General features: G+C 33.6%; 1 protein-coding gene across 1 annotated transcript in view; it reads left to right on the top strand.

Annotated features, from left to right (window-relative positions):
• The window catches only part of LOC143238555 (acetylcholine receptor subunit alpha-like), a 109,023-nt gene that overhangs the window by 34,741 nt on the left and 46,474 nt on the right, over positions 1 to 27,808 (top strand). The window contains exon 2 of the mRNA XM_076478900.1: positions 18,732 to 18,871. Coding sequence (XP_076335015.1) covers positions 18,732 to 18,871 — 140 coding nt within the window. The remainder of the gene's footprint in view (positions 1 to 18,731; positions 18,872 to 27,808) is intronic.

Genomic DNA, 27,808 nt, shown 5'->3' with positions numbered 1-27,808 from the left:
TGCTATAATTTAATATATCGTTTCATATTTTAGTTTTGCTTATGACCGAATATCCGTATTATTGACAAAATTATATCATTATCATTAAAACTGTAAACGCTTGAAAAATGATGATTTTAATAATCACTGTCAAACATGTAGAGCTTTTAAGGTTCATAGCATCAAAGTTGAGGTACAGATATATGTAGCCTTGCCTTCTCTAACGCGGAGTTTTCTCATGCCATTCTTCCTGCCTGCTAGTTTAGCTGCATAGTTTCAATACAACCTCGCCCTTGTTACTTTTATAGATTATGTGAATAAGAATGTAGTTCTTACACCTGATATCGTTTTCAGCGTCTTGTGTTTTAAATTCTGTGATTCACGTATTTTAGATATGTTCTGGTCAATTTCACAAAACCAACATCAAATGTTTTATTGGCTCATAAACCGAGATAATCTTGCTACATTTTCCAAAGATATAGAAGCTGCAGCCTTTATTATTTGTTCAGGTATAACCCACTCATAAGGCCTCACTTTCATTATTGCTGTGTTTAATCCCGTTTTGTTTTCGGTAAACATGACTAGTAAACACTTGGGAGCAGTAACAGTGCTTTGAACATTTAACGCAAAAGTTTATGATTTTAACAGTTATTTGAATTTTGCGCAAAGCTATTCAAGGGCTATCTGCGCTAGCCGTCCCTTATATAGTAGTATAAGACTAGAGGGAAGGCAGCTAGTCATCACCACAGACCGCCAACTCTGGAGCTACTCTTTTACGAACGAATAGTGGGATTGACCATAACATTATAACGTCCCCACGGCTGAAAGGGCGAGCATGTTTGGTGCGACCGGGATTCGAACCCGCGACCCTCGGATTACGAATCGAACGCCTTAACCCACCTGGCCATGCCGGCCCATTTATGATTTTATTCAGTTTGACGATTAGCAAACCTTATAATGTAGTATTAGTTAATTTCTTTGGTGAATATTGGTATCTAGAATACATATTAATACTAGAAATAAACGACCTTATAACACAAATGTATTTTTTTTATTTAAATAGTCACTCAATCTTTCACTAAAATGCAAACCTAAACTGAAGCTTTGTACTGTTAGTTTCGGGTTGTGTGAACGCTCTCATTCTCCTGAAGAAGCTGTAAAGAGAAACGTTAAGTGACTAACTAAATAAAAAAGAACAACTATATATTGGTGTTAAAAGGTCCTTTATTTCTGGTATTAATCTGTTGTGTATTATTTAATAAGTGCGACATTTTTTCTCTTTCTTAAACACTATTAATATTTATATGACCTATAGCTTTAATTAAATTCTATAGTTAAGAGTTTGTAAACTCTGTGTTAACCTGAAGATGACCTGAGGTCGAAACGTTGATCTGTACTTTATTTTAATTAATGTTTTAATACCCATATCAGCCGTATTGAGAATACATTATTACTTCAAGTAGGTTTATTGTCATCATGACCTTTAAGTTCTATTGTTTGTTTAGTACAGTTGAATTACTGGTGAATGGCGACAGAGAAAAATGTTTTGTTTTCTTTCTAAGTGACGAGCCAGCATCCTGCAATAGCTTTTTCTTGTTGTTAAGTGCAAAGCTACATAATGGACTATCTTTGTTGTACCCACTACTCCGAATGTCGAAGTTCGGCTTTTAACGTTATAAACCTTAATACTTACCGCTAAGCCACAGACGGCCCTTTGAGACTTTAATTGTACATTATAATTGGTCAGTCATCATTAGATATAATATACGATGTGAACAACACACAACACAACAAGTATTAAAACAAGCTATTATTCTATTTTAATTTTTTTTTTTTTTATTCCACGAAAGGCAAACAAACTTTAAACTCGATTAAACACTTAGTTCTTAAAAGTCCTTATAAAATTAATTATTAGAATGCTATATTTGACTCAAGTGTCAATAGTCTATTACAAGAAATACGATTATTTTGTATTAACTGTTTTTTACCGGAATCATGTGTTATCATTCTTGACACAACTTTATATATTAAACTTGCATATTTGGTATAAAAATATTGATGCATACATGAATGAGCATATGAATTAATAGGGATTATTTCAACCATTTCACTTTTCAACTGAATAAATGCCCTCTATCGGTAAAGCCTGTAACTGTACATTAATTCTTGACCTACACTATAATAAGTTTCAAAAAATTAATGCTGTATCTCATCTTATCGGTGACTTAATTTAGTAGAAATTGTCTATTCTGCTAGAGCAACTTAGTTTATTCCATCAAACAAAAGCGGATGAAAACAATGATGCATTTCCATTTCGTTACACACGTCTTTGATACACATACCAACAGTAATATCTGTGGAAGGAAAAGGTCTTGTTACCGTACCTTTTCGTTCTTTGTTTGTTCTTGATAGATCGTCACTGGGATTTACAGCCCATGTTTCGTCTAAGACTACCTGTTAAACCTTACTTTTCAAAATTGTCCTTTCAAACTGTATGACCTTTGGTATAATATTCATACACATTTGTATTTATACGGCTGTTGGCTAGAGCTCTTGAATAAAAGTTATGCTTTAACAAATATTTTGTTTATTGAATTTTAAATAAAACAAATTTCAAGTTGAAGGAAATATATTTATATACAGCTCCATTTACCTGTTAATTTCCATGAGTTAAACCTGTTTTTATAATATTCTATGTTATTTTTCATGCATTATTCATAGTTAACTATATTGTTACTTCTTATAGAGATTAGAATGCATTGTTTGATCAATAGCGACGACGTTATTAATGCAAGTTTAGTGTAGCATGACATCTGAGATAAATTACTTGGACATATGTTATTATTTAGTTATAGTCTGGTAACAGAAATGATACTACACTAAAACAAAAGGCAAAGAACTACAAATAAGCAAACTAATATTTATGATGATAAAAATAAATAAATGTAATCACACAATCGTAGAGTAAATAGAGTAATACTGATATTATTATTAAAATAGAACCAAGTTACCAAAAACGAAAATATAGTATGACATGTGCTCTACATAAATAATCCATATCTAACTAACCTTTGTTACTTAACAAAATTCATGCATCGCGAAATAAGAAGTAATAATTTAATCTTAAATCGTTTGTAATAGTCGAAAAGTAAAATAGGTAAGGTTCGAGTAAGCTTACAATAATGACAAGTTATAAAAATATTAACGATAGCAAATAAGGCAATTAAAGTAATTAGCAAAACCTAATATAAGTTAACTAATGTTATATTATATAGGGAATTGCTTGTATTTACTATAGCGAGAAATTAAACCAAAGAAAAGTGAAATTAATGGTGATCATCATATTATCACAATTCATCGTTGCTTTAAACACTTCCTAAGAAACTTTAGTTCAGACGTAAAAATTTCGCGATATACTGTAAATATTTTATCCATAATTGGTAACAAAAAACTTGAATTTCGAGCAAACAATTGAAATAATTTAGTTTCCAAAATGCAGTTTATTTATATATTTATATAAATGCACGAAATAAGTCAAATAAAAAATAAAATGAAAGTGTATTTACGAGTTTCCATCCATTAAATGTTGTCTTCTTGAACTAATTCTATTTATTAATAAGTTGAAGTAGTAAATTCATTGGATTTGTTGAAAGACATGCTGATCGAGTTGCACATGTATTTTGCAGTAGAAAATAATACTAGCTTATAACAATATGTTTCTTGAAGAAAATGGTAAATTTTTATGACTAACATTATGTTAAAAACATCTATTTACAAACGGTTTGTTTTTGAATTTCGTGCAAAGCTAGACTAGAGCTATCTGCGCTAGCCGTCCATAATTTAGCAGTGTAAGACTAGAGGAAAGACAGCTAGTCATCACCACCCACCGCCAATTCTTGGACTACTCTTTTACCAACGAATAGTAGGATTGACTATTACATTAAACGCCCCACGGCTGAAAGGGCGAGCATGTTTTGTGTGTCGGGGATTCGAACCTGCAACCCTCAGATTACGAGTCGCACGCCTTAACCGACCTGGCCATGCCGGGCGTATTTAAAAACTGAATGGATTAAATTTACCAGAGTTCTTAGTATATCTTAACTATTCATGAAATACTGTTTGTTTTTCCCCCACAGTTAGTTGAAGTGGAAACGACAAACAACTGCTGCGTATGCCTCAGATCGGTGTTGTTATTTATCATATGATTATTACTATCTCTAGGATATGTATTTGGAAATGTCATGTGATTCAGCATACGCAGTAAAAGCTTTGTTGTAAAAAACAAAACAATACTAAAACTGTGTGGTGTCACTGTCAGTACGTTGTGTGACGGAAGCAATCACGCAATAAATCCGTTATAATATGGTTGCCGCCCAGAATAATACTCGCGTATTACGAAACTGTAATGCTAATACGTCCTAAGAAACAAATCCTTATATTCATGATACGCAGGACACTACTTAGTTTTCTTATTTTCTTTCATGACATATCTGAGCCCTATATGGTAAAGGCTTGCTTCTGTTTGCAAATGCTGACAACGAGATGTAAGGCTAGATTAGCTTTGTCCATACAGAACTTTAAAAGGGAGTGTTACACACATTTTGTTTGTCTGGACATTTGTAGATGTTTCCGAACTGTTACAGGAAAGAATAAGAAACCTTAACGAAAGTGTTCTATTCACGTAATTGCATTTTTCATGTGAGACTTAATTTACACACAGATATTATTATTGAAGAAAATAAGCTTGTCACATAATAAGAATGTTCTAGTTACAACAAAGAAGTAGCGTGAATCGATTTTGAAATGATTCAGATTTCTACTATTACTGGTGTTTTATATGTTCTATAGTTATGGTAAAACAAAAATTGTTGTTGGCACGTTAATTTTGTCTTAAAGGTTAGAGAAGTGTTAGTATTTAACGAGCATGCACTTAGTGTTATAGATGACACAAAGGCTGGCTGAATATGTAACACTGTGTTTATTTCCATATAATCTGTAGAAGACCAGAAGTGACCTGATGTGGTGTAGAAAGAAACTGGTTTGTTTACTTGCAATGAAACATCCAAATGTTGCACATATAGAAAAGAAACGCTTGTAAATCCCATTTCATTTAAAAATCCAGGCTATTAACAAACTTATTGGCCTTACTTTTTCCCATGGGAAACTGAGAATGTTTTCAAATGTTCTCAGCTGATTATACATCAAACTTCCTCCAAATCTTGACTTAATACATAAACTCAGCAATGCAGTCGTGATTTCGCTCTACAGTATTCACTGAGCTTATAGAGTAAGATAGTGTGATATCGATTGGATAATCTTTCATTTGTTAGAAGAATTCATAGGTCATTTTCTTGAAGAGAACTTAATTGTTCCCTCTGTATTAACTATTGAATTATAGTTGACTTATGTGTATTGACAATCTTCAAGAACAGTTTCGTAATTACAATGTTATCAAAGACCTTTTTTGTGTGAAAAATTGTTAAGGTTGTGTTTGTTAGTTTCCCAAGAACAGTTTTGTCTTATATAATTTTAATATATTTTATTTTCTAAAACCGAATTGTTAAGACGTTGTCATAAGTAGTCACATAGACCCAAAACATTTTACAGTCACATAAAAAGTCTTGTTTCTTCTGCCTATTCGGTTTCTATTAGTTCTGCAAAAAACATTTTTCCTTAAGCAATATTCTTTTGGTGAAACATGTCTAAGAGACGTCCAGCTTTCTTCAGTTAATGAAGGTTTGCAAAGTACCATTACTGTTCTTAACTATCTCAAGATCTGCATTCTTATATTTCACAGTCTAAAATAGTTGGTTCGCAAAACTAAACATATTTTATTCAATGTTGGAGAATTTTGGCAGTCCTAAACCACTTCAATTAATTACTATTCTTTTAGTATTATATATATTTTTATTTTATGTCGCTTGGTTCCTCATTACGTTCGCAATTTTTTCAGACATTATATTTTTTAATTTTTCTGTTTCCCGAATATAGAAATAAAAAGATAAACAGTAGATGAAAGTGCCTTTTAGCTTTGAAATTGTTTTAAACGACAAAATGTTTATTTTTCTAAAATACACGAAAAGCAATTAATATATATCTACACACCTCTTGTTGTTCTACACTTTGTTAATTGTTGTAGAAGTTTTCAAACATATTTATTCGATAGAGTAGCTTACGTGTTGGAGATAGGTACTGATGCCTTTCCTCTTGCTACAATATACCAGATATTTTTAATGAGCAACAATAAATGACAGCGCTGTGTTCCGAGTGAACAAAAGTTTGCCTCTTTGATTTATAGGAGTCATAACTGTCAATAAAAATATTACTAAAAATCCAAGTTAGTTGAAATATTACAGTACAGTACTGAACTTGAAGTAAAGCTTTAATTAGATGATAAAATAATTTTCTAGCTTCTTAATTTTATATCAAATATACCATTACTATATATAGTTATATTACTATAAATACTTTAAAGGATGTGGTATTAACGGTATCAAATGGATACTTTAGATTCACGACTATTAAAGCCTATTAACCCAGTTAAACTGTGATTGCATTTAAATTCTGATTATACACGTGTCTTTGCGGTGATATTACTTATATATATTTTTTTCACATTATATCATTTCACAAGATCTTTATTTAACACTTAAAAAATGAATATGAGAATGATACAGCAAAATAAAAAAATCGAATGAATTGGTATTCTAGTTTACTGTTTTGCCTTTGTTATTAGACCTGCCAAATACCTTGTATTTGACTTCTTAAAATTTAAAGGATTTACTGCAGAGACAAACAAAAATGTGTTCGCATGTACGCTGTCATCAACCGACACAAACCATTCGGTAGGAAAATGGGAAATAATATTTTATATAAATCCATTAATTGTCACCAAAATCTAATCATAGATTTATAGAGAAAAATTAATGTGATAAATCGGTTCCCATGCTAACAGATGGGGATAATAAATAAACTTATTATTTCGAAGTTCAAGGAAGGTCCAGTTTAATCTACACTTAGACTTCGAAAATGAACAATTTTCGAAATAAGTTTATTTATTATATCTGCTATTGTGCAGTAATATAATGTGAAGAAGTAAACAGTAGCCAATGACATTTCTTCTTCACCTAGCCACTGTTTAGGTTTTCCTCATAGTGAATACAAAGCATGTTCACGCCAACAGTTTTTTTTTTTTTAATATAAAGAGATTTTGTAGATTTTCGTGACTTTGACTCCAAGACCTAATTACTTCTAAACTGGGTCATTATCCAAATGTTCATCAAATTTCGTCTAATTCTATTTAGCCGTTTTTGAGAAAACTTGCTGACAAACATACAGGGGTGAAAACAATATCCATCTTAAACCTTCGATTGTGCAAGTAATAAATTCTATTAAATGTATCAGTGGCTTTTGGATGTGATCTACATTATTAGATCTAAAAAAAACAATAAAATTAGAAATTTTATACCTTAATGGGAATAGCAAGAAAGAAGGTGATTAAAACTCGGCAACCAAAATATCTATTATCAGCAACTTTAGAGCATCACTATCAGGATGTCAGCAGCTGAAGTTGACACGTCATGAACTAGCTTAAGGCACCCCTCCCATTAAATGTGTTAAGAAAAAACAAATTCTGTCACTAGCAAGGTGAAGGATATTAGTAAACTAAAATATTGCCACAGAAAACAGCTAGCTTATCAAATATAATATAATCCTATGTAATGATTGTTATTTCTATTTTGTATCTACCTTTAACATGCTTACATTAACTAGTTATAATTAGTTTTCTCTTTAATCTTCGCGTCCGGCATGACCAGGTGGTTAGGTGCTTAACTCGCAATCTAAAGGTCGCGGGTTCGAATCTCCGTCACACCAAACATGCTCGCCCTTTCAGCCGTGAGGGCGTTATAAGTGGTAGTCAATCCCACTATTCGTTGGTAAAAGAGTTGGCGGTGGGTGGTGATGACTAGCTGCCTTCCCTCTAGTCTTACACTGCTAAATTAGGGACGGATAGCGCAGATAGCTCTGGTGTAGATTTTCGCAAAATTCAAACAGAATATATATTTAAATGAAGTTTATTTTAAAACTATTTTATGTCGAATTCTGTTGCCTGAAGTTACTACTTTGAGATTTATCTATATTAGTAAGTTTTGCATTAAGTTCTATAATATTTGCATGTGTTTATATAATTATAGATTAGTAATAACTTTGTTCAAAGTATTAGTTGTTACAATTAATTTCTGCCTCTTAAAATCTTTCCGCGTCCACTGGAACAATGTATAATTCTAATTTCCTTACTTACTGTGTCTTAACATAAATTGTTTCAAACATATTTTACTTTCTTGCTTTACGTACAAGTATAACATTGGTTGATTTATCATCTTGAAATTTCGATTATCCCACTATTTCACGTTTAACATCAACTGCATTATTTACTGATTATACAGGATGTTCGGAAAGTCACTGTGCAGTTTTGTCTGTTAATAAATATATAAGTGCACACCGAACACCCTGTATTTTCTTCATTTATTTAAACCTCGCCGAGGTAAGAAAGGAATCCGAAACTAGAAAAATTTAAGCCATTTTCGTTTCTCTATTAAAGTGAAGAAAAACCTCCTTTAAGGAGAAAAATATTTCAAATGACATTTCATTTCAGTTACAGAACGTAATGGAAAGGAACTTGGTATAAGTTCACTGTACTGCACACTCAGGAAGTTTTTTCTTTCTTTGACATCAGTCTTTAGCTCACTACCAAATAATATACGCCGTACCTTATACAAGTTTTGTATGTTTCCAGTTACAGGTGTTATAGGTTATTATAAGGAACTTACAAAACTTTTCCGCCTTATTTGTTTAGAAGCCCAGTAAGAAGAAATACTGTGACTTTCAGTTATTGGTTCTGCAGTTTACTAAACATTCTACCTTCTTTACAGAAAACTCACTCTAAGTAAATAGCGCAAGTTTAGAAGAATTAAACAAACTCTCGAACAAAAGAACTGAAAGTATGGAGGGCCAGCAAAATACGCAGACGTACTGAATGAGTCCGAGAGAAAGAGGCTAAACAAAACGATAAAGAAAAGTGGAAAGTTATGGATAAAATCTAACAGATAAGATTGAAGGCAATATATTTTTCACGTTTAAACCTTAAATATTGTAATAAAACCATTTTGTGTTGACATTGTTAAATATTGTAATAAAACCATTTCGTGTTGACATTGCATGAAATAGGCTTGTATGTTTCCTTTGATATTTTATAGTAGAAACAAATTTTATTCAGTTTATTTAAGATAATTTACTCGAAGGCATCCAGTGTTTGTGATTTTAAAGGTCGTGTGCTATTTATTCGGATCCAGAGAACTGGTAATATTATTTTGGAAAAGCTTCCCACAAAAACTGCTTGGATTATAAAGACCTTATATGCTACAAGAATTAAAAGAAATATTATTACATTATAAATATTTATAAGTGTTATGAGAACGTTAAACAAATAGCTATTTGTATGTCCTCGAGCATTTATGATAAAATACATTGTTTTTCTGAATTTTAAACAGGCATCACACAGTTAAAATGTAACAATGTTACCAAAATGGATGTCATACTTATGTTTAATATGTTGACTTGTTTTGCTTTTTTTATGTACGTCCTACTTAAATATATAATTCTTTCCAGATTCACGTGTTAGTCTGTAAATTTTCCAGCCTTTTGTCGCCTGTGTTCGTTATTCTTTCTTTTTAAGATATGCTTGTTTACTGTACGTTTGTCAAATAATTCTTTATTACATCAGTTAAGTGTAAAGGTAAGCTTTTATAAACACCTAGCATACTTTGATACTTCACTGTTGGTGAAAATACAGATTTATTACCTGTAGTATTTTAACTAAATCAATGAGCAACTTAACCCATTAAATTTTATGAAAATTATAAAGGTCTTTGTTATAAGTAGCTAAAGCAATGAAATGCAACATAAATGAATTTTTATTTTGGAAAAACCCATATTGAATCAATATGGGGAAAGAGAATGATATGTTAAACACAGTGATTGTTTTATTGGAACGTTTTTTTTCTCTTTCTACCATCACTATGGAACATTTTCACCTTGAGTTAAAGTTGTAGGCATAACGTACCATACACAGCAGACTCGTTTACTACCCTTGAGAAATGTTACTTTTTACTTAGTGTGTAAACTTTATTAACTTATAAAGAATAAAAAATAAAGTTTATTTTATGAAAATAATGATGAAATATAGAGGAGTTTGAGTAAGATTCATACTTTTTTTCTGATGTTTGGGGAATCTATTTCTTTCCGCACATTATAAACCCTTAAAGAAGTTTATTACAGTATGGTTGATTACCTCTAATGCAAAGACAACTTCTTTTCACATCCACATGACTGTTGACTCCTTATTTACCATTTTGCCAACTTATATATATATAAAACAAATTAATTATACAAAGACATCAACAACTAATCAGCATAGTGAACATAATTATTCAGAATAAACTGTTAATTACATCCGAAACTTTATTAGAATCGTCAATTAAACCAGAGCTATTGTTATTTAGTATTAATTTTTCTCTATCTAATAGGACTTTTACCACCAAGACACACAATATCATTTTTCTTCTATGCTTGTGTGGTCTGGCATGGCCTAGCGCGTTAAGGCGTGCGCTTCGTAATCTAAGGGTCGCGGGTTCGCGCTCGAGTCGCGCCAAACATGCTCGCTCTACCAGCCGTGGGGGCGTTATAATGTGCGGTCAATCCCACTTTTCGTTGGTAAAAGAGTAGCCCAAGAGTTGGCGCTGGGTGGTGATGACTAACTGCCTTCCCTCTAGTCTTACACTGCTAAATTAGGGACGGCTAGCACAGATAGCCCTCGAGTAGCTTTGTGCGAAATTCCAAACAATAAAAAGACTATGCTTGTGTACAGGTTTTAATTGCCCATCCTATGTATTTTTAATTGGCGTAAGTGATGACTATTTAAATAATACGCTTGCGTTCTGTCTGTCCGGATTTTTCTCGATCACATGCTACAAATCTCATATCGTTAGAAAGGTGCCTTTATTTGCAATATATTTCACACAAACAGCACGTAACTACAAAAAACATTATACTAAATACAATTTTTATGAGATTTTTTGACTTATTAAGGTCTAAAATACGCGTGCACAGTTAGTTCAAAACTATATGTTTATCACTTTGTGAACACGCAGTCAGACGTTTCTGTACATACAGCTACGTTTGCTTTAATTACATTTACTTTACTTTGCAATAATTAAGATTAAGTTAATTTCATAAACTGCTATAAACATCTTTTAGCTAGTTTTTCTTCACTACGAATTTCATTCTTGGTTTTTGCGAATTTTTTGTTTCATCTCGTAAAACCATATCATACAAGGAACACAGATAATTGTTTCATACTCCGTACACTATTATAAATATTATTACTTTGTTATTGTTTACTTAACGTGTAGTTTAATTAAATGAAGTTACGTGCGTGTAGTTTTATTAAATAACGTTAGGTCTACGCAACTGTGACTGACTAGGTAAACGTTTTCGAAGTAGACTAGGATTTATTGTTCTTGTTTTGAATTAAGCACAAACCCGGTTTCTAGCGTTGTGAGTCTGCAGACATTCCACTATGCGTGGAAATGCTTATTTGTATATGTTAAAACTAACAAATCCATTTTGTTATTTACGCACTATAAATAAAAGTTACAGTAATTCTAGCATCTAAAAAAGAGGAAACGTAACACTACGACATCTCCTTAACCTACATACTATTAATAAAAACTTTTCAGACAACTAGGTTAATACATACACTCCAATTTAAATGTTTGTGGACGATATAAAAGTAAGCACACTTGAAATTATGTTTCTTGGTTATAATAGCGATGAAGAGAATGAAATAATTAGACACATACAAAACAATTATACGTTTGTTTTGGTTTTATGTGAAATAACGTGAATGCTTACAAACATTAGCACGGTAATGTGTTTTGTTTTGCAGATAATGTTTTATATGAAATCAAGTCTCTTGTTAGAAAGAACTTCTTTATATAAATGTGTATTTGATTGGAATATAAAGTTTTCTATGTATGTTTTCTCATTAAGCCTAGGGGATATTATTCAAATATGACATATGAAGATCAGTAAATAAAAATCTATTTCAGCGACAACTATATTCACTAATAACTCTCCGACAAGAAATCTGTTTTCAATAAAATCACAGTATGAGTTGACCAAATAATTATAAATGTACTGCATGGCTGACGTATAAGAATTCTTTCTAAACACACACACACACACACATATGCGTGTGTGCGTGTGCATTTGTATTATTTCAACAATAGATCTAAGTATAATATATAAATCGAGCTTGGAAATCTTACCTTATACATAGAAAACAATAAATGTAGTTACATTTCTCTAAGGTAGGGAGGTAACAAATTTATAACCTATTGAATTAGTGATGATACATTGCACGTTGAATAGCTTTTTAATAACCTAATAACCAAGTATAAGATAATACTGAAAGAGGACTTTATAATAAGAGACAGTTCTAAGTAATAAGTTTCTGCAAACAACTCATTAAGATTACCATTATTAGTGGGGTAAGTAAAATATCTAGAAGATTGAAAGTCTGCTACTGAACTTAAAACTAGTACTTTAATACAATATATACTAACAGTGTTGATTTCTGAATTTTTGCAAACAACTCATTAAGATTACCATTAGTAGGGTTGTAAGTAAAATATCTAGAAGATTGAAAGTCTGCTACTGAACTTAAAACTAGTACTTTAATACAATATATACTAACAGTGTTGATTTCTGAATTTCGTACAGAGCAACACAAGGGCTACCATTTTCCTAGTTTTATGCTGGTAATCTAGAGGGTACACGTTAACTGCAATCACCAACTGATTTGCCACTGTTATTTTATGGCATAAAGAAAGATGACCGTCACTCTGACAGCGCACCCCTTGTCTCCCAGAGTGCATTGAGTTGCAAACAGTGAACCCTTGGATTACGCTAAATACCATGCAATGCCTTACCTATGCGTAACATATGATAGGTTTTGTAAATTATGAAATATTTCACAAATATGTTCAATCATATTATATAGTTAGTTTCAGACTAACAGAATATCTTCGATCGTAGTAGAATAGATTAGAGATAGTTGGTCACAGAGGTAGGCTGACACTGTGTCGATAACTTTTATATGCTGAAGTTGGTAATACTGATATTATGACCATTAACATATATATTTTCTACTGGAAAAAAAAAAAAATACTTTAAGAGAACTTAAGTTACTTAATATTATTTCGGCTTTACAGAGATATCCAAGTTTGTATCATAATTATATTATAACCAAGCTGATGCACAGAAGTCATTTCTAGCCAAATGGTAACTTGGGACTCTTTGATACATTTCACTTTGGACAGATTGATAAACTTCTCAACCAGCCACATAATGATGAATCTTATAATCTTAAAACAAAGATAGGTATAACCAAAAATACCCAAACACATTTTGATTAATGTTAATTGGTGTTTAAATGTTGAAAAATTAAATGAAAATTAATTCTTGCACATTCCTCATTGCGTTGCTCTTCTTCCTTTATTTTTGTGTTATGTTGAACTTCAAAATGTGTTTGTGGGCATCATGATGAGAAACAATTAAATTTGTTTTTGTCATTTACTTAAATGTACAATAAATGTATTGATAAAATCAGTGCTTTTGTTTTAATGCCATCTGTTTCAACTTACTCGAGGTATGTTTAAACTTGTTCCGTACTCGGTGTAGGTTGACACACAGTACAAACACTTTAGTTATGTTCATTTCTGAAAACATTTGCAAAGAAGTAAGTGATTTGTTTTCCCCTTGTTAGAGAGAAATGCGTCTAATATATTCTGGTAGCAGCATTTCACAGATGAATTCTATTTAAGAAATAAAATAAAATAAAAAGAGGGAACCATTCCCAGTCTCTTCTATTATTTCCAAACTTATACAATATAGCAGTATCATTAAGATTAAAAATAAAATCGACATATTTTGGTGCAATGAAAGATAAAACCTTTATTAGAAGTTTCAGCCGACTCGTTTTGGTGACACAGTCACCATTATTAGAACTAGTGACTGATGGTAACAATGTTACTAAAACTATTCGGCTGAAAATCGTAACAAATGTTTTATCTTCCATTGTGTGAGAAATGAAGGTTTCTTAACTTTTACTAGAATAGCACGACGTGTCTGAAAAGAAAATGCTATATCGTTATCATGCTTTCTTCTTGTTATAAACGTTACATCCAGACTGATGCATTTAAACTTATAGGCAGAAAAGAAGAAAAACATTAGACGCTATTTTTTGGTATATGAAAATACTAGCAACACACACACAAGTGAACTACTACAATACAGATAATTGACCCGAATGTGAACTGTTATACTTTAGATTCAGGGATGAAGAGGAATGAATGCGCAAATACAATTTGCACATGATGTTAAAATTGATTAGCCAAACCTTGTCACACCGGCACTATTTTCTCACGATCCACACTTAAACAAAAGTTTGATCACTCCTAAACTTTAGAGCGAAATAACTTTTGCTATTCCAATAAATAGTTACTGAACCAAAGTTCTTTGAAATTTGCTTCTGAATATTTTTCACGAACGTTGAAATTTTTTAATTGTACCTTCATGTTTTTTTATAAAAAATTCCAAATAATTTCGCACTATTTAATACTTTGCTTTGAAAAAACACATTATTTATATACATAATTTAAATTTCATGAATTAAATTCTAGTATTTAATATTTCGATGTCATAATTTTTATATTGTTAACGATGTGTGAAATTTATGTTAATTTACAAATAAAATATTCTTTATGTATTAGACGTACTTCTGCAGTGTTTCGTTTCAAGACTAAATGAAAACAAAGTTAAAAGTAACAAAGATGTTCATTTCCTACTTTTGAAGTTCATCTGCCATGCTGTGTTATAGCCTACAGAGTGCATAATCCATCTCTTGATTCATGGCACGAGCTAGTTTTATTGACAGTACAAACTGCAACGTTAATCGTCAATTATGTGACTCCATTTTAGTGTGTACTTGTTGACTGACAGGCAACACTCTACTGTATAGTAATGCCATAAGTCAAAACAGGCCACACCTTCAGGCACCATTTTCCCTGTCATACTCGTCATGCTCGTCCTTTCAGCCATCGTGTCGTTATAATGTGACGATCAATCCCACTTCTCGTTGGTAAAAGAGTAGCCCAAGAGTTGGCGGTGGGTGGTAATGACTAGCTGTCGTCCATCTAGTCTTACACTGTTAAATTAGGGACGGCTAGCGCAGACAGTCCTCAAGTAGCTTTGTGCGAAATTCAAAATGAATCAAACCAGACACCCTTTGCCCCCTTTCGGGTAAGTTATGAGTATCAGACATGACCTAACGATATAGCGTGGCAGGTCTCTGAATATATAGATTCAAGGTTCGCATTCCATTGCCGTCATGCTCCACTTATGAAGACGATGGTAGCCTATAAAAGTAAAGTGGCAGTCAAATTGTACTATTCAGTTAGAAAATACCAGCTCAAGAATGTGCGGTTGATTAGCTGCCTTTTTCATTGTATAGCAGTTGAAAAGTAGAGAATAAAGAGACGGTAGTTTTGTAACATTGTGCAAAAGTTATAAGAAAAACAAACAAATAATAAACTGTGAAGTCAGAAAGCGAAAGATAAGAACATTCCAAACGCAGAAGTTGGTTAAGGCATATGTCTTTTAAATGGTCATGGATTATAATTCTGGGCAGGTTTTATTATTCACTTCTTCCATTCTCGTCTCGGAAATAAGTGCAACTCTCAAGAATTATACACCTAAGCTGTATTCGAGCATCTAGAAACAAATGTAAGCATTTTTCTATCTGCTAGCTGTTCTTCATGATGTTTGAGGTTTATAAAGAGCATTATATATATATACATACATACATACACACACACTAGCTGCAGTTCCCTCCATCTGAACAGATGTTGTATAAATTCATGATAAATAAAAGGTCAATAAGTAGTTGTTTCCCAAAAATATAATTGTAAAAAATGCAAAAACACCCATACAAATTTAAAACACGTAACGTGAAACCGTAAATGTGTATGTATTTCTCCATGGACACATCAAATCTTCATGTCGATTTTGGTGAAGATCTATCAGCATGAAGCCAAGTAACGGTAAAAAAAAACACTTACAAAAAAAAACGCTTACAAACAATGCAGAATGCAAAAATGAAAATTTGTATGTACCCTCTTATGAGTCTAATGAATCCCCATATCAATTTTGGTGGAAATCCATCCACACCCTGCGAAGTAGTTACATGGACAAACAAAAAACAGTACTATTATATTTATATAGATATTATACATCTATATCGGTGAATGGCTTTTACAAGAACATTTGTTAAGTAGTATATATAAATACTGCACGTGTTACTTGGCACTGTGAAAAATTGTGTACTTTGAAATTGATTATTTATTTATTTTCCTTCAAGTAGTTAAATTCTATTTGATGAAGTATTTGGCCAGAAAGAAAGGATTACTGGATGTTGAGAAATCAGGAAAATAAAAGTCAAGAAGAGTTGTTTGTTTTTGAGTTTCGAGCAAAGCTACTCGAGGGCCATCTGCGCTAGCCGTCCCTAATTTTGCAGTGTAAGACTATAGGGAAGGCACCTAGTCATCACCACCAACTGCCAACTCTTGGGCTACTCTTTTACCAACAAATAGTGGGATTGACCGTCACATTATAACGCCCCCACGGCTGAAAGGGCGACCATATTTGGCGCGACGGGGATGCGAACCAGCGACCCTCAGATTACGAGTCGCACGCTTTAACCCACCTGGCCATGCCGGGCCGTCAAGAAGAGCATTTGAAAGTCCTGTTTCGGCATACAGTAATTAGAATAAATAGTAGCACAATATATAGAGTTTCGTTCGTTTGTTTATACAGGTAAACAAATCCACCATTAGTATGCTAGGAATGCTTATGATACAAGGGTCTGGGAACATGAACCACAGAAAATTTGTTAAAAAAATATATGCTATGAGATTAAATATGGAACTAATTTGGCATGAATTATACCTTAAACTATTGCATGGCTGTTCATATAAAATCCGTTGACTTCTTTTGTTATTTGTTTATTTTTGAAATTTATCGCCAATAAGACACAAACACCTGCTTCAAAAAATCCGGCCTATACAAAACCTGATAATTCCAGTTTCAAAGTGTCAACATAAGTCACTCTGTGCGACTGTTTCAAGTCAAAAGTGCTAATGCTTCATCAAAAGATTGTAATTATGTAGTAAACGTTAAGTACCATGAGCAGCTGCGCTATAATTATACAATATTTATTTTTTTTACACCATAAAGAGGGAGTTGGACTGAAACCTCAAATTACAAGTAGAGTGTCTTAACCACCTGGCCATGCTGGGCCCAGCTAGCTTTGTATTCTTTCTTCGCACACTGCTCTAGTTAGGTAATGTTTTCATAAAAATACTAATTCACAGTTATAGCTTTTGAGGTTTATATCACCCCAACTACAGCAAACCAATAATATACATTGTCTTTTCGGGGCGCCCCCCGCTAGTACAGCGGTATGTCTCCGGATTTACAACGCTAAAATCAGGGGTTCGATTCTCCTCGGTGGGCTGAGCAGATAACCCAATGTGGCTTTGCTATAAGAATAACACACACTTTTCGGGGCATCACTTTGATTATATTTATAGGCGTGAGGAAAGTATCTTGTGATTTGAGCTTGCATTACAATATAGACGTTACCTCAATTCTTACGTACAGACACATGTTGATTTTTACAGTAGAGAATTTTCTACAAATTTAGCGAATAGGCGGGAAGTTTCGCAATACAGATTTAATAGTATCGATAATGTACACTTTTAAATATAAATTTAACTTAAACCAACTTTATAGTAAATTCACAGTTGATAGTCTGTAGTTCATACTGTCATAATACTCCAGAATATGGAACCTCACGTGTATGTATAAAATGATAAATTTATATCATTTCTTTTATGTTCGTTAGCTTAATATAAGAATAAATACTGGGCTAATATGATTACTAAAGAACAGAAATAAATATGAACACAAACAATGAGGAAATTCAACCTGAAATATAATTTTGAGTTAACAGGAATAGATGGAAAGCAGCTACTTGGCGTTAATTAACCACAGCAAACTTTTGGGCTACTCAATATTACCCATAGTTAACTTCAGGCTACCAAAATTACTCACAGCTAACTTTTAGGCTACATTCTTATCGAAGAGTTAAGATTTGGCAGTAATTCTTATAGTTCATTTAAAGTCTCAAAATCCAACTAACACAAAGGCCTTGTTAAACCTAGATTTACTTCTCATATCAGTCCTTGTTTTAATGATATATGATAAAACATACCTTAACGAATTAACTTTTACTGTCAACTAGTAAAACCTTTTCTTCACTGAAGTCAATAACAATCCAGAAAGTTCAACGATTTTCTCTACAGCTTGTTTTATACCCATCAGCTTTCATGGTTAATATTAGTGTAACGTTTGCGTGGTAAAACTGTACATTTACTAAATTCAATATAATTTTTTCAGACTACGAAAGAAACTGCAACAATTTACGTAATCCTACCTTATCTCGAAAGGTTCAGATGTTGTGATGTATATTTCAATTTCAGTTTCACTAGCATAAAATATTCTTTATGTAGGTGGTGAAGCAAATCCAGATGCCAAGCGACTATACGACGACTTAATATCCCGATATAATAAACTAGTTCGACCAGTCCTCAACGTCAGCGAGGCTCTGACTGTTAGCATCAAGCTCAAGTTATCCCAGTTGATTGAAGTGGTAAGAACTGTATATATATAGAGAGAGATATATAAATTGAAAACTATGTTGAATTTGCTCTTCTTAAGCCAACAGAATAATATTAACAAATCTCTACAATATATAATATCAGAGCTAACAATATAGTGTCAGATTTTTGCTTCCTTTACATTGACATAGCTAATTCAAAGTATCACTTTCGAGACATTTATAGTAAACAATGAATTGTTTCCGCTTCAGAAGTATCAGTTCTTGGACATACTGCATGCAAAAGAAATTGTGTAGCCTACTTAGTTTCACTTTTACTCTAAAACTAGCATAGACTGTGTAATGAGAAGAGATACTTTCTGTTCCAGTATGTGTATCGAAATATCCTTTTTCCCTTGATAAATTTGTATTTTTGATCACAAAGTTAATCATACTTTTCTTATATTAAACGTTAGTGATTTATACATATATAAAACTGAAACATAATTGTAGTGTGTACACTCTTATATAGCAAAGCTACTTCGGGCTATCTGCTTTATATAGCGAGTGAATCGAACGCCTGATTTTAACGTTGTAGTTATGTAGACTTGCCACTGTCATTTTAGCCGTACTTTTAGCACAAATTTATGTTCTGCACTTCGTTCGTATCTAATAATTTAACATCATCTCTATTACAAATGAGTCATGTGAAACTGTTTGTCTGGTAGAATATTCTGCCCAGCATGGCTAGGTGGTTAGGGCGCTCGACTCGAAATCTGACGGTCGAGAGTTCGAATTCGCGTCACACCAAACATGTTCGACTTTTTAGCTGTGGGAGCATTATAACGTCAGGATCACTCCAATTACTCCCTCTGGTCTTACACTACTAAATTAGAGATGGCTAGCACAGATAGTCCTCGTGTACCTTTACGCGAATTCAAAACAAACAAACAAAATCTTAGAATGTTATTTATATTTATTCATGATGTGATCAACAGTCGCTGTTTTGTGGTGATTCGACAACAGACGAGATTGATTATAATTCGTTTGCTTTGTCAGTCTTCACGTCAACAGTTTCGAAAGTCATCAGTTATCAAAATCTCAATTCAAGGCTCATTTATTTATCTTATGAATAAAAGCTTAACTTAAAGTGAAAACATATATTGTGGTTGTCCAAACATTCATCAATATCACAGTAGCGTATAAGCATTCAACACTTTTAAGTAAGTAAACTTCGCTTACTTATCTAAAACCTATTTTGGTGAAATTTTATGTTCTCTATAATGTTCCCAAGCTTCCCCTTTGTATTTCAACTTCACATTGAACCATAACAACAAAACAAGACACAATGAATGCCAAAGTACGTTAAACCTATAGAGATTTTTAAGATTTATTTTACCTTGATTAATCATGGTAATAGAAATTTCTATGCCCAAGAACTACAAGTAAAGCCGGAAGTGGATTTTAAGCCCTGAAATACAAGGATCTAACCCACTCACATTTAGTATTTTAAGTCTAGTTTAGTACACACTAAGGCCTATGTGATGATAGGCCATCAAAATCGTTAAATACTAAATAAGCGCTTAAAAGCAATAGTAATTTCTGTTTAACACAGCTTCAAAGAATCATGTTCTCAGTCACTTATGCTGTCCATTGTTAAGAAAATGTCAAATGATTAACGTTCTTATTTATCTGCAAACTCAGTTTTATCACAGTGGAACAGTTCATAATTAAAGCTCTTATTGATACATCAAGTCTAGATTAACGCAAGTTTTAAACGTCATAATTAACATGTACAGTCATGCGTAAGCTTCAGCTTAATACAAGTTTCATAATTATCGAACACGCTCTTATGGAGCCTCTATATACCCTAGTCAATTGTTTAAGTTTCTGTAATCGCTAATATATGAAAACATTAAAAACTTAAATATTTTAAAATACTAATTTATGAATCCGTTTTTTCTAGCAAATTATATTCTACGAATAATAGCAAATTATTTTTAAATATGTTAAGAGCTTCCGTGAATTTCGCATTTGGGTTCGACTCTGCACCAGTTGCAAATACACTTGTTTAATGTCAGGCTATGTAGTTGTAAGCTGAAATTTGGTTTGTTTTAAATTTCAAAAAGAAAGCTACATGAGGGCTATCTGCGTTAGCCGTCCCTAATTTTGCAGTGCAAGACTAGAGGGAAGGCAGCTATTCATCACCACCCACCGCCAACTCTTGGGCTTCTCTTTTACAAACGATTAGTGGAATTGACCTTCACTTTATAACGCCCTCACGGCTGAAAGGGCGAGCATGTTTGGTGTGACGGGGATTCGTCATGCTGGCCCCCAAGCTGAGGAAGTTTACGTTTGGGATAAATTAATTTACCCAGAGACTGTTTAATAAAAACACAAAATAATTTTAATATAAGATGTTTATATACTCGTCTACATGAAAGTTCACGAAACATTCGATCTCAAAATTATTAAACTCTTTGGCTGAACAACAATATTCTCATTACTTATACTTTCTATTATATTCATTGATATTGCAATTACTATGAACAAGTTATCAACCGAGTTATACCGATATATTTCTTCAGACATAATTCACCTATATACTTGCAATAATAGTTATTAATAAATCTACTGGGAAAATTACTACATCTTCTATCAAGTTAATTAAATCTGTAACAGAGTTAATGTTTAGTACCTTTTCTTTCTCCTGACATTATGCATTATTCCTTATCAACGTTGTTACACTAGATAATAGATATCATTAGCTGCTTACAAGGAATTTGTGCACAGAATATCTGCAAAACTCTGTAGTAAGCGATTCTTGATCCAGAGGTGTCACAGAGATCCTAGGGAATTCTGAGTCAGTTGAAGAGCTAGATAATTTATGATACGTGAGTGTTTCAATGTAAGTTTAGCTGGACTGTCAAATCTGGTCATTTTTAAAAGCAATAGTTTATCACTATCAAATGTTAAGACATTCTCCAATTGTCAATTAGAGTCTTACTTATTCTCCTTTATAGTTTAAATGTATATTATGCTGCAGTTGAGCTTAGGATTCTTCTTCAATAGGTGTCAGTGATTTCTTGGCGATAAATTCAACGATAAATGAGTAGTATGCATTCCATTTCTTTACAAAATCATATATATATATAATGTATGTACAAAAAATTCTTTATACTTGCAATGTATTGTATTATAATTTATTTCGGACGAGTCTCCGATTTATTATGTTACTTACGTTACGTATTACTATTTCAAATAGCTGGAAATGTTAACTTATTACCACAAATATATTTTAATATACAAACAAACTACAATTATAATGTTCTTTACAAATAGTTATTAGAAATATGGGTTTATATACAACAAGCTTACAAACTTACAAACTATACCGAGTCTTCGATCCGGTCTATCGACGGTCCAGCTCTAGGACGGACAAATTAATCCAGAGTTGATACTATTGTACCTCACTTAAGCTAGTTAGCTTGGCTAGCCTTACACCGCTTATAAGCTGACCTTTTACCAATAAAGATTGGTAACGTCTCTATGTTAATTCACTGAAGTTGAACGGTTCGTGATATTCAAAATCTATAAATGTTTTCGGGCAAATTCCGTAGTTTTTCGATTAATCATAATTATAGTTTCTGAGGCTTCTACTACATTGACGATAATTTAAAGCTTGATACTTGAATGTTCAACGACATTCGAAGAGATGCTAGTGTTTTCCTAAAACATATATTGTTGATTCTTACGGTCGAGAATCTAAGAATTTAGAGAACAGGCGAAGCTTGCGCAATACACATTCAACAATATTTGTTACATGTATCAAACTGAAACAAATGCAGATATTAAAATAAATGCACAATAGAAAATTCATTACACACTATAGAGATCATAGGGATATCATAAACACTATATGGTTCTTGTTGTTGTCTTTTGTCAAAATTCCACTTAGATCTATTAAATTACTTTATAATTTCAGTTGATAAGCAGAACCACCTTTCTCTATTTCTATTGCACTAGTATTCTGTGTATAATTCACTCACAGTTTTGGTTAGAATTACAGCAGTCATGTACTGCTCATCCACTAATCGTGTAGTTCTTGTACTTCAGATATTCTCTGCTTCTTTTGTCAAAGTGCACTCAGGCTGATTCAGTTACTTTAGAACCATACTTTGACGGAATAAAGTATTATTTGTAACTCCTTTTCCACTATTAGTTTTACTCTAACATATTAAACGTTAGGCCTATCACTTCTTACGCAGTTAACGTCAAGCCGTACTTTTCCTTGGCCGTGACTTTACTCTCCTCTGCCATTGTCTTTGCCTGTCTGCTGTTTCTCGCTCATCTCATATTATTCATATATTTATTACTAAATCATCTGCTCACTATAGTCTCAACTGAAATGAATTACAAACAAAACTTTCAATAAACGTCTGTTTTTGATTTTCTTATGACAATAAAAACTAAACAATCAAAATATTGATTCACAAAAATAAACTAAGTAATATCTATACTAAACAGTCATATCATGACAATCGCAAATTTGTTTACGTAACTATTTATGAGTCTTAAATTGTGTGGTTCAACAGTTATGCATTGGCGACTGATATTTTACTGCATTACAATATCTAGTAGTATGGAAGTGTTCTAGACGAACTCTTTCAAGATATAGCTTTGCATGGTTAGATGGATTAAGGCGTTCGACTCGTAATCCGAGGATCACGAGTTCGAATCCCCGCCGCACCAAACATGCTCGCCCTTTCAGCCATGGGGGCGTTATAATGTGACGGTCAATCCCACTATTTGTTGGTAAAAGAGTAGCCCAAGAGTTGGCGGTGGGTGGTGATGACTAGTCTTACACTGCAAAATTAGGGACGGCTAGCGCAGATAGCTTTCTTGTAGCTTTGCGCGAAATTCAAAAACAAAACAAACAAACTGTCAAGATATAAACAGGCATTGAAAATGTAGTTTGAAAGATAGATTTACACTGCGCGATTGTGAGTTTCGTCATGAAGAGCGTATAGTGGCAATTACTAAAGTGAAATCATTACAGATTGTATTGTGATAACAGATTATAGAAGAATAATTCGTCCTTTCAATTGCGTTTTAAAGTAACCAGACCATTCAGTGTAAACTTTAAAGAAAAATAAACGAATACTTAAGTTTGGATATAACTGTGATACCCAGTAGTGTAACGAACATTTGTATATGCATTTGACTTATTTTAATATATTATTTTAAAATGAGTGGACCGTGTACTGCTTGTATATTGTTGAAATTTATCACTAATAAGTCACAAACACCTACAGTAAAGAATCCGGCCCACATAAACAACATGACAGGGACAGTTTGATAAGTGAGGAGCTGAATGAACCATATTCACGGCGTTTTATACTATTCATTAGTTCAGCTGCTACTTCTCATATTTCACTCTGAAATGTATTTCCAGGTAACACATGTAATGAGCTTGTTCTATTCTTATTTGGAAATCTTGCTCACTTGTTGGCATCAAAAGTCTTATATAGTGGATTACTTAGGTTAAAGGTTTCAATTCTGCATTTTCCATTGCAATGTTTCATTTGATTTTTATGAACATTTAAAATGCTGCGATATTTATAATTTTAGCTAATTCTTGAAGTGAATTTTTATCGAAAGAGATTGTGTTCGATTTGGATGATTTTCACTAGCAATTTATATGACTTTACAGATATTAAGTAAGTTGTATAAATTAAGCGTTTGTCTTCATATCCGAGTTGTATGCTGGTATTTGAGAAGAAATCTAAATAACGTTTAATATGTTTATTCTTAAATCAGCACAAAAATTAATTCTGAGATAATAGTAGCATTGTCAGCTAAAATATTAAGTTTTTTTTGTTGTTTTTTAAAATTTCGCCCAAAGTTACACGAAAACTCTGTGCGCTAGCCGTCCATAATTTAGTAGTGTAGAGATAGAGGCAGGCAGCTAGTCATCACCACCCATCGCCAATTCTTGGGTTACTTTTTTACCAACGAATAGTGGGATTGACTGTACCGTTATAATACCCCAAAGTTGAAAGGGCGCGCATGTTTGGTGTGATGAGGATTCGAACCCGCGACCTTCAGATTACGAGTCGATATTCTCAACTACCTGGCGATGCCAGACCCGTATATCAAGGTAGAACGAATTAACTGAAATGTAGATTTTATTGTATCAGTAATATTATTTGTTACTCAATATTTCGTTATATTGAGAAACATATACTATTAATAGATTGCTTAATGTAGCGACTGATATTTTATTAAACTTGTTTTAAGTGCATGTGATTTTGATAATAATAATAATATGAAATATAATATAAATCAGTTAGAGGACAACTATATATAGGCTCTGCTGAATCTGTTGCCTTTGTATACATATGTTAAAGATTTCTCTTTTTCACGAGAGGTGACATTCAAAAGAGAATTTATGACAGAGTTCTAATACATTCTCTGATTGGCTGTACCCTCTGTTGTGGACTACAGTTACGCCTATTCAAAGCTCATCAGGATAGCCTGAGTTAGTAAATCAAAGAAGTATCATTGGACTTCTAATAATGCTGAAGTATATATAATGTTTATTCTGTTTTAATTTAGGTAAATATGTTATGACATTTTGTCTAAAACAAACCTCTAGGGCAGGGGTTCCCAACCGGTGGGTCGCGACCCCCCAGGGGTCGCGAAGCCTTGGCAGGGGAGTCGCGTAGCCTTGTTAGAAGTAGCTTGGGATAACATTAATTTTATTTCATCAATTACATTTTCATGCTCTTATATTTTTTTTGTTTCGGTGCAAAGCAAAACGTGTGCTACGTTAGTTCAATGTCATTAGGTGATATTATGGGTGTATGTATGCGTGCCTGTGAGTGAATGAGCCTGTGTGGATGTGTATGTGTCTGCAACTGTATGTATGTGTGTACTAGTGAGTAGCGAGTATGTGAGTGCACGCGCATGTACGTATGCTTTTGTGTCTGTTTAGCTGTGATTAAGTGTGTGTGTGCTCGCTGTCGACACGTGAGTCACATGTCCGTCGCTGATTGGTGGATGACGAATCGCGCGACTGGCCACGCTCCCTTCCCTCCCAATACTTACCCCATCATTACTCTACCTGCACCCCCCACAAGTAGTCAGTGTAAGATCTACAGTTGCCAAAGCGTTCATTATTCAACATTTTTATTTTATTTTAACAAGGAAATAAGTAAGCAGTAGAGGTGAGTTGTGTCCATGGCTAAACGGCGCAGATACTCAGAATGCTACCTCAACATTGGCTTCACCACTGTGCTCGCCAACGACGGCATCGAGAAACCACAGTGTGTTTTGTGCCATGCTGTCCTGAGTGCAGAGTCAATGAAACCATCAAAACTCAAGCGTCATCTCGAGATGAAACATCCAGAACACGCAAAGAAGGGTTTGGATTTCTTCAAACGGCATGAACGGTGTCTTAAAAGCCAAAGAATCGATAGAAGTGGGTCGTTTCAGCAGCAGAGTGCAGCCGTAGTGGAAGCTTCATATGAGATTGCATTCGAAATTGCTAAACAAAAAAAGCCTCACACGATTGGAGAAACACTTCTTAAACCCTGCATGATGAAAGCAGTAAATCTTATTCTTGAGAAGCCAGTGCAAAGAAGATGCAGCAAGTATCCCTGTCAAATAATACTATACAGAGGCGCATTTCTAAAATGTCTATGGATGTGAAGGAACAGGTGTTGACTGAAATCAAGGGTTCCCCTTTGTTCTCATTTCAGCTCGACGAGTCAACAGATGTAAGTTCATGTTCTCAGTTGCTTGTCTTCGTGAGATACATTAATTCAGGTGACATCAAAGACGAATTCTTATGCTGCAGTGCACTTGAAACCATAACAAAAGCTGATGATGTCATGGAAAAAGTTTCAACTTTTTTTTAAGACGACGATCTTCAATGGGAAAACGTGTGTGGGGTTTGTACGGATGGGGCACCGGCTATGCTGGGATCGAAATCAGGATTCCAGTCGAGAGTGAAGAAGCTAGCACCTCAAGTAAAGGGCATCCACTGCATGATTCACCGATATGCTCTCGCCAGTAAGACTCTCCCTGCCTCTCTGCAGGAAGTGCTTGAATCTGTAATCAAAATTGTAAATTATGTGAAGACTCAACACTCGCCTATTCAAAGAACTATGCAAAAACACGAATGCTGACCACGAAGTCCTTCTCTTCTACACAGCAGTACGTTGGTTGTCGAAAGGAAACGTTATTAATCGTGTCTTTGAAATGAAAGATGAAATAAAGATATTCCTGGAGACTCAAGAAAGGAAAGATCTTGTAGCTCACTTCGAAGATGAAGCATGGAATAAAAGGGTTGCGTACCTAGCCGACATTTTTGACCAGCTGAACAAGCTCAATTTGAAGCTTCAAGGAAGGGAAACACATGTTCTCCTTTTTCAAGATAGTCTTCGGGCCTTTGTTTCCAAACTGCAGAACTGGCGTCGGAAAACCAATCTTGGAAACATCGCTATGTTTGAAAAACTTTGTGGAGTGACGGATGAGTCTCAGATCCAACTGGATCAGTTCCTCAAGGATGAGATTACCGAACATCTTCAGTCTCTAGAAAAGGAAGTCGAGCGTTACTTCCCTGAGCTATCACAGGAACAGGAGGCCCTGGTAAGGAACCCATTTTGTATCCAGCACCCCAGATGATATCCAAGATGAATTTCTGGATCTAAGGAACGACTCTTCAGCTCGTGATCTCTTCAAAGGGAAATCCGTGACTCAGTTCTGGTGCGCTATGTATTAGTCATACTCCAAAGTCAGCATGATAGCTTTACGTGTCCTTGTTCCATTTGCTTCTACCTACTTGTGTGAGGCAGGATTTTCCACTCTTGTCAATATAAACACAAAGAATAGGAATAGTTTGGATGTTGGAGATGACATGAGACTGGCTCTAACAAACGCTCGGCCACGAATTTCAAAGCTTGCTGCTGAAATGCAACATCAGGC

The sequence above is a fragment of the Tachypleus tridentatus genome, chromosome 13, assembly GCF_004210375.1.
Source record: "Tachypleus tridentatus isolate NWPU-2018 chromosome 13, ASM421037v1, whole genome shotgun sequence".
NCBI lineage: Eukaryota > Metazoa > Arthropoda > Merostomata > Xiphosura > Limulidae > Tachypleus > Tachypleus tridentatus.
This window is presented reverse-complemented; position numbering and strand designations above follow the sequence as displayed.